We start from the raw sequence: 8,740 nt of genomic DNA on the forward strand, positions 1-8,740 counted from the left end.
GGTTTTAGGGCACAGATTTCTTAAAATCTCAAGTATCTTAAAATAAGTTTTTCTTCTGTATCAGAACTACAACCTTGTGTGAAAAAAATAATGTGTTAATTGTCCCTGTGTATTAAGGAATAGAGTTATGAGGTATGAAACAGTCCCTGTCAGTGAAGAGAATTAGTCTCAATTGGAAATTGTTTCAGCAATAATCTAAGTAAACAGCTCCCTCTGATGGGGACTTCTGTCTTAAATAATATTGGAACTAACTTAACAGAAAAAAAATTGCTCTAAGAAATATACCAAGAGAATAGATGAGATTTTCCTAGAAACACACAACCTACCAAAAAGTAATCAAATAAAGATCTGTGGCAAGCAAAAGAGTAAAATTAGACCATTATCTTACACCAAACACAAAATTAATTCAAAATGGATTGAAGAATTAAGTGAAAGACCTAAAAGCATAAAATTTCTAGAAGAAAACACAGGTGGTTTTCCATAACATTAATCCTAGAAATGTTTTTTAATTAATTAATTTTTAATGAAAGCATAGTTGATTGACATTATTATATTAGTCTCACATTAGTTATATTAACAGCATACTCATTCATTTAAATTTTTATATTTAATTTATAAGTTAAAAATGTACATTTTATCTTTCTCTATATGACTTATTTCACTAAGCATAATAAATTCCCAAGTCCACCAGTCTTCCAAATAGCAAAGTTTTTTTTTGACTGATTAGTACCTACTGCATATATATTCCAAATCTGCTTCATCCCATTCATTTACTAATGGACACTTAGGTTGCTTCCACATCTGGCAGTTATAAATAATGCTGCTATGAACAATGGGGTTGGAATTAGTGTTTTCATTTTCTTCAGATATATACCCAGAGTAGGATTTGCTGGATCATACAGTGATTCCATTTTCAGTTTTCTGAGGAACCTCCATGATGCTTCGCATAATGGCTGTATCAGTTTACATTCCAACCAGACTCCATGTGGGTCTCTCTTTACAGCCTTGGTTGTGAACAGCTGTTCTGCTAGTCCCCAGGCTGATTTCAGCAAGGGTTGCTCTTTATGTGGTTGTAGTCTGATATGTTCTTCAGGGAAGGTGAACCCACTGTCTTCCTACTCTGGTACCTTGATCTCACTTTTCATATTTGCAGTTTTGATTGATATAGGCAATCTCTGTGCTGAGGGTCAGTCTCAGGCAAAACAAGTTCTTCTCTGGTCTGTTTGAGCTTGCACCTCTCACTGTACATGTATGAAAAGTTTCTAATTTTTTGTGTGTATGCTTCTTAAAAGTCCTAGTCTTTAATGTCAGGCTCCCAAAACACCAAAAAAAAAAAAAAAAAAAATGAAGATGGGAGGGATACAAAGTCAGTTCAGTTCAGTCACTCAGTCGTGTCTGACTCTTTGCAACCCCATGAATCCCAGCACACCAGGCCTCCCTGTTCATCACCAACTCCTGGAGTTCACTCAAACTCACGCCCATCGAGTCCGTGATGCCATCCAGCCATCTCATCCTCTGTCGTCCCCTTCTCCTCCTGCCATCAATCCCTCCCAATATGCTATCTAGGGATACAAGGTGCTCTGCTGCTGCTGCTGCTAAGTCGCTTCAGTCGTGTCCAACTCTGTGCGACCCCACAGAGGGCAGCCCTCCAGGCTCCTCCGTCCCTGGGATTCTCCAGTCAAGAATACTGGAGTGGGTTGCCATTTCCTTCTCCAATGCATGAAAGTGAAAAGTCAAAGTGAAGTTGCTCAGTCGTGTCTGACTCAGTGACCTCATGGACTGCAGCCTACCAGGCTCCTCCGTCCATGGGATTTTCCAGTCAAGAGTACTGGAGTGGGGTGGCATTGCCTTCTCTGGGGATACAAGGTACTGGTCTTTAAATTCCCTGAAACTCACTTCAGCTGGGTTGGGGAGGGGCAAAGCCATGGTGGGGAGATGCACCAATTATGGCTGCTCTCCTCTCTGCACCTCTGATTCAGAAGCAACAATCAGTAATCAGAGAAAAGATATTGGATATTTGGAGGAAAATCTCCTATTTACCACCTGCCTCCCATAAGCATTCTTGCAAAGTTCAACTGGAACTTATGCAGGTGGGTTTGCCATAGAGTTGTGTGGGAGCGTGGGTAGCTGCACTATAGTGAAAATGACTGAAATCAACCACAATTCAGTTCAGTTCAGTTGCTCAGTCGTGTCCGACTCTGCAACCCCATGAATAGCAGCACGCCAGGCCTCCCTGTCCATCACCAACTCCCAGAGTTCACTCAGACTCACGTCCATCGAGTCAGTGATGCCATCCAGCCATCTCATCCTCTGTCGTCCCCTTCTCCTCCTGCCCCCAATCCCTCCCAGCATCAGAGTCTTTTCCAATGAGTCAACTCTTCGCATGAGGTGGCCAAAGTACTAGAGTATCGGCTTTAGCATCATTTCTTCCAAAGAAATCCCAGGGCTGATCTCCTTCAGAATGGACTGGTTGGATCTCCTTGCAGTCCAAGGGACTCTCAAGAGTCTTCTCCAACACCACAGTTCAAAAGCATCAATTCTTCAGTGCTCAGCCTTCTTCACAGTCCAACTCTCACATCCATACATGACCATAGGAAAAACCATAGCCTTGACTAGACGGACCATTGTTGGCAAAGTAATGTCTCTGCTTTTGAATATGCTATCTAGGTTGGCCATAACTTTCCTTCCAAGGAGTAAGCGTCTTTTAATTTCATGGCTGCAGTCACCATCTGTAGTGATTTTGGGGCCCAAAAAAATAAAGTCTGACACTGTTTCCACTGTTTCCCCATCTATTTCCCATGAAGTGTTGGGACCGGATGCCATGATCTTTGTTTTCTGAATGTTGGACCTGCTTGAAAAGATTAAAAATGGGTTCCACACCATGCAATAATAGACAGCGATCTCATCAAATACAAGACTTGAAGACACTGTGTGTGTGTGTGTGTGTGTGTGTGTGTGTAATCCCAGTAAAGGAAAAATAAAGGATGAAATTCAATATAGTGCAGTTTCAGGAAATAAACCAATCAACAACTCAAAATTCCTTTTACTTCTCGTTTCCATCAACCCTTAACCACAGTGACCCTTATCATGCTCATTCCAAACCTGATCTTGAGTAATTAATAACATCAGCTCTCTCAGAGAACAATTTACATTGCACAAATTTGTGATGTAACCAGGGAATTTTCTTTCTGCTCTTAGACTTGGAGGACCATTTTCTGTTAAAAAAACCATGAAGTTTTCACACCAACTCAGATACAGCTTTGTCCTTTTACAGCAGCACAGGGGAATCCCACAGCTTACCCAATTGATTCTCAGCTGTGGTAACTTCAATAGAACCATTCTGAGAGGGTAACAGGCAGGAATACCAGGGGTCTCCAAATGGAGGGAATAGGGTGCAAGTGTCAGACATTTTTTTCTCTCCCTCTTAAGCAGCTGCTGTTGCTGCTGCTAAGTTGCTTCAGTCGTTTGCAACTCTGTGCGACCCAATAGATGGCAGCCCACCAGGCTCCTCCCTCCCTGGGATTCTCCAGGCAAGAATACTGGAGTGGGTTGCCATTTCCTTCTCCACTCTTAAGCAGCAGGAGGAAACAAACTATAAATGTTAGATGTTTTTCCCCTTCTCTATACAAATTTAAAAAGAGGTTTCTTTTAAAGTTCTGTGTTGCCATGATGACACCTGGTTCCACCTGAACTTTTCTTAAACCTTGACTTAACCCATGCATTTTTCTATGGAAATGTTTGTTTTAATATATGTTAATGAACTATATATTTACCCTAGACACTGTCTTCAAGTCAGTTCACCTAAGACTCAAAACCTACTTGACAAACCAGTATGTTTTACTTATGCAAATGTTCTCTTAAGCTATGTTAATGAGACTGTATTTGCTTGGAAACCTGCCTTTCTTCAAGATTCATATCAATCATTTTATGGCCCAGGACAACCCACCTTGTGCCAATGTTATCTCAAAAAGCATGTTGTGGATGAGGGGCCTGGTGCTAGTCTCTGGGTTTTGAGACATTTCCTTTCCCTAATTATCAGACTGCTAGTAGCTATATAGCATCCGGCTAAAGACTAGCAGGGGGGCACTCTTTCTGCCCCCTTCTGATGTCTATGTCAGAAGCTTTCTCTATATCTTTAATACTTAAATAAAACTTTATTAAATAAATACTCTGAGTCATCTAGCCTCATCACTGGCCCTGATTGAATTCTCCTCTAGAGGCCAAGAATCCCAGCATCTTTCATGGCTCAGCAGCAACCTTTCAATTCCTTCTCTCAAAAGATGTCAATGTCATTCATATAACACACAAAAGCAAAAATGATTAAGAAAAACTGTGCTGTGCATGTAAAATACTCTGACTTGATTTCCCTCCTTTTGAAGGAAATCCAAATGATAGACAGGCTTATTGTTAAATAAAAATTGCTTAAATTAATAAGCTATCAGCAAACTTGCCTCTCTTAAATTTAAATTGCCACCCTTAACTATTACAAACTGTATTTTTTAATATATTTATTAATTTTTTCAAATAAGTAAAATATAAAATTAACTGTAAAGACAGTTAATCTTCTCTGAAAATGAACACATTTTATCTGAATTTTTAAGCTCATGAAATTAAACATTAGTGACCACACTAACCCACCCTTTGTTTTTATTGTTGCTCAGTTGCTAACTTGTGCCAACTGTTTTGCAACCACACAGACTGTAGCCCACCAGGCTCCTCTGTCCGTGACATTCTTCAGGCAAGAATACTGGAGTGGGCTGCCATTTCTTCCTTCAGGGTATCTTCCTGACCCAGGGATTGAACTCGAGTCTCCTGCATTGTCAGTGGTTTCTTTATACTGAGCCACCAGGGAAGTCATACCTTTGGAAAACTTCAAATATTTATAAAATACCTAACAGAGTGAGTGGTTGGAGATATGAAACATTTCCAAATGGCTCAACACACGAACTTGCTTAGAAACACATTTGTTATTATAGGGGAAACAAGCTAGAAACAGAAAGTAAAAAAACAAAAGGAAACTCCAACCAAGATCAACTATTTTAAGTAAATATGATCTTTTCAGTGAAAAAGAAGCATGTTGATATTAGAGGTCAGGAGATGGGAGATGAGTGGTCATTTTAACCATAAAACAGGGATTTAGCCATGCTGAACAACTAAAAATTTTAAAAAATTCAACATATCAGCTATGCTAAATTTCACAACACCCAAATATTGAGTGGAGATTAGGAAAATGATATATAATAATATTGTTAAAGTATCTTGGAAATTATTTTCATTATATTTTCACATATATTGAGGAGTTTTAAGGTAGTATTTTTCCTTTAAAAAAAAATCCAACACACTTTGCAATAAAGTCAGTGCCAAAATTTAGTGTATTCGCCAGTTTTTTTCAAGTTATCATTATACTACCAGCAGGACTCTGAGATTTAGCACCATAAAATGCATATGGAAGTAGCATTTGGAAGTCCACAGAAACAGGAGTGATTTAGTTGTTCTCAGGCTCTCCAGTTCTATTGATTTAACTGTTTCAAAAAAGTCCAATGACTTGAGCTTTCATCCTATCCAGAGAAACCCTGTGAGCTCCATAATATATCTAGGCCCTTCCAGGAAGGAGAGGGGAGTCATAGATATGGACTTTCTTTATCCACCATTTTCCTTCTCTAAATTCCTATTTCCTAACTGAGTTTCAAATGCTCTTAACAATTTTATTACTTGTACCTGCTGCCTTCTTCTTTCCTGATTCCAAATGTGACCACAGCTTTTTCACCTTCGTTTCCCAAAGCACTATTAATTTACAGTCATGTGCATCATAGCTTTATCAAATATCTATAGACAGTGAAATACATTTACAGTCCTGTACGGAAAGCACACAGATTCACATTATTTGTCTCCTAATGCGCATGAATACTTCCCACACAAGACCTCTTATTTGTTGAACATGTGTCTTTTTGAGGTCTGTCATAATGACATGATTCTGGACTCTTTTCTCACCCATGTCATATGCTCTTAATAAAAAAATCTCAAATTCAATTTTGTTAATTTTGCAAAAAAAAAAAAAAAAAAATAGCTCCCTATTTGAGTCAATCATCTTACCAATACACTAGTCCAAAAGGCCTTTTTACCCACCCAAAGAAACCCATGAAACTCTTTGCCTAAACAAGCCAACAATAAAAAAGCAACAAACAGCTATTTCCCTGGAATTAACGAAAGTTAAGCTTCAAATTTAAAATGTCTTCTCATTAATGATCATACTGAAGGAAATAGAGTAGAATGAAGTGGATGTAAGCAGACTACAAAAGTAGCAGACTTGAAATTAGAAGGCTAACAGTTTAGTCTAGATTTTTCTTTATGAAGCTGTGACATTAAATCATTAACCATTCATTTCACCATCTATGAAATAAATATATTTATATGATCTGTCACTTGCTGGTTTCATTGAATTAAAGTAAAAAAAGAAAACACTTGCCCAAAGAAGCTTGATGTAAAATATTTAGAGATGCAAAATAAATTTATAGTCAATATCTTAATGAAGGCTTCAATCTCTGACATTTAAAGGAGACATAGTCTTCCTAGTCAGATAATAGAAAAATGGGAGTAAAAACAGTAAAAGCATCTGATACATGCTTCTAAAGCATGCGGAAGATATGCACAACTCCAATAAAATGATGCTACTTTAGCGATATCTAGCTGATTTCATCATTACTGTCTCATTATATCAAAGGTATCTCAAATTTGATCACTTGGAGACCATTTTTCTTCAGTAAAAATTAAAACTTTGAAATGAAGCTAGAAAATAACAGTTACATTTATAATTTAATACTATTAGCTAAAAGGAAAACCAGAGGAGATATTTCACAAATCATTTAAGGAAAAAAGAAGTCCAGACAGAAAAATTGGAAATACATTATTATGAGAAGGCTTAAATTTTCTTAGGCATGTTATTTTAAAAAATAGAAAAATAAGGCCATGACTAAAAATATTTAATTGAACACACAGAATCTCCTTGTCCTGTAACTATGTGCACAGACAGATAATGTCTCTGATCAAAATTCTGCCACACATAGGGTTTTTCTCAAAGCAAGCTTAACATCTTTGTTCCTCAAGCTGTAAATTAAGGGATTCATCATGGGAATCACATTTGTGTAAAAGACAGAGGATATTTTCCCATCATCCGCAGACACAGAAGATGGTTTGAGATACACAAATGCACTTGATCCAAAGAACAGAGAAACAGCAATGATGTGGGAACTGCAGGTGCTGAAGGCTTTGGACCTGCCCTCTGTGGAGCTGATGTGGAGGATGTTGGAGAGGATGAGACCATAAGAGACAAAGATGGTGAGACTGGGCACAGTGATATTGATGCCTGACACAATGATAACTTCCAGCTCAATGATGTAGGTACTTGTGCAGGAGAGCTGGAGGAGAGGGTAGATGTCACACAAATAATGGTTGATGGTGTTTGCATCACAGAAGGTCAGTCTCAGCATGCATCCAATGAGGGTTGTTGCCTCAAAAAATGCCATCAGGTAGGAACCAAGCATAAGGCTGGAACACACTTTAGGGGACATGGCAGTGTTATACAAGAGTGGGTTACAGATGGCCACATAGCGGTCATAGGCCATTGATGTCAGCACATAACTTTCAGAAATACCAAAAAAACACAAAAAGTAAAGCTGGGTCATGCACCCCATGTAGGAGATAATCTTCTTCTCTGATGTGATGTTGATCAGCATTTTAAGTGTAAAAACAGAAGAATAACAGAGATCTATGAAGGACAAATTAAAGAGAAAAAAGTACATAGGTGTGTGCAGGTGTGAACTCGACCCAATAAGGATGATCAAGCTCAAATTTCCCATCACAGTGACCATATACATTACTAAAAACAGGAAAAACAGGGGGAGTTGAAGAACTGATTGGTCTGTTAATCCTGCTAAAATGAACTGAGTCATGAAAGAGTCATTCCCTGGAGCCATTCTTCTCTAAGGGGATCTGTGAAAACAAGGAGAAGGCTTACACAGAGGAAAAAATATTTCTCACATCTCCTCACATAAGTGACATATGTACTAGGAATGACTGTGGGTAGCCCAAACTGAACCCATAGAATTTACTTTCCATTACCAAGGAAATGAGTGACAAGAATTTCCTTTATAAATGCTTTATAAACTAAGTAGCAAAAAGCATCAAAATTTAGCCTTTTACCCAAAAGGATATTGGAAAAGAAGCTTGAACCAGGAGAGAATTTTCATTCTCTCATCTCACCATTATTTCATTCACTTGGACCCTCTTCTTACTTCTCTTCTTTTGGCAGCAATCCCCAAAGCCTGGTTTTGTCTCTAGCGCAGATAGGAATTTACAGGGTAGGAACCAAGAATATTGCTTGTAATTAAAAAAAGAAACATAAGAGCAACCAAAGTCTAGGAAAGGTTAAGTTACTCCATATGTCACAGAGTAAAAGCTATAAAAGTAGAAGAAAGAGTGTTCTATCCATGCAGAGGGAACATATTAAGAAACTGTATCACCTGTATCCTTTAATATTTCTGAACATTCCCCGCTCTCCCTTCAAACAGTTTTCGCTGCAAGATTCAGTTGAATCTCAGGACTGCACAAATAGGAAATGAACTGTCATATCTGAGTCTCAATCGTGTCATATCTCAGTCTGCATCTTGGACAAAGAAAACATGAATGTAAATGTAATTCGGAAACTCACTCTTGTAAGCCAGAATATCCCAGCCTTTCTTCT

The 8,740-nt window shown here is 38.3% G+C and overlaps 1 protein-coding gene across 1 annotated transcript; it reads right to left on the minus strand.

Moving 5' to 3' along the window:
* Positions 1 to 7,043: 7,043 nt before the first annotated feature.
* LOC109554241 (olfactory receptor 8B3-like) lies at positions 7,044 to 7,973 on the minus strand. Its single transcript, XM_019954560.2, has one exon. It carries the CDS (start codon positions 7,971 to 7,973, stop codon positions 7,044 to 7,046), a length of 930 nt encoding a protein of 309 aa, XP_019810119.2.
* Positions 7,974 to 8,740: the final 767 nt, after the last annotated feature.

The sequence above is a fragment of the Bos indicus genome, chromosome 29 (genome assembly GCF_029378745.1).
Source record: "Bos indicus isolate NIAB-ARS_2022 breed Sahiwal x Tharparkar chromosome 29, NIAB-ARS_B.indTharparkar_mat_pri_1.0, whole genome shotgun sequence".
Lineage (NCBI taxonomy): Eukaryota > Metazoa > Chordata > Mammalia > Artiodactyla > Bovidae > Bos > Bos indicus.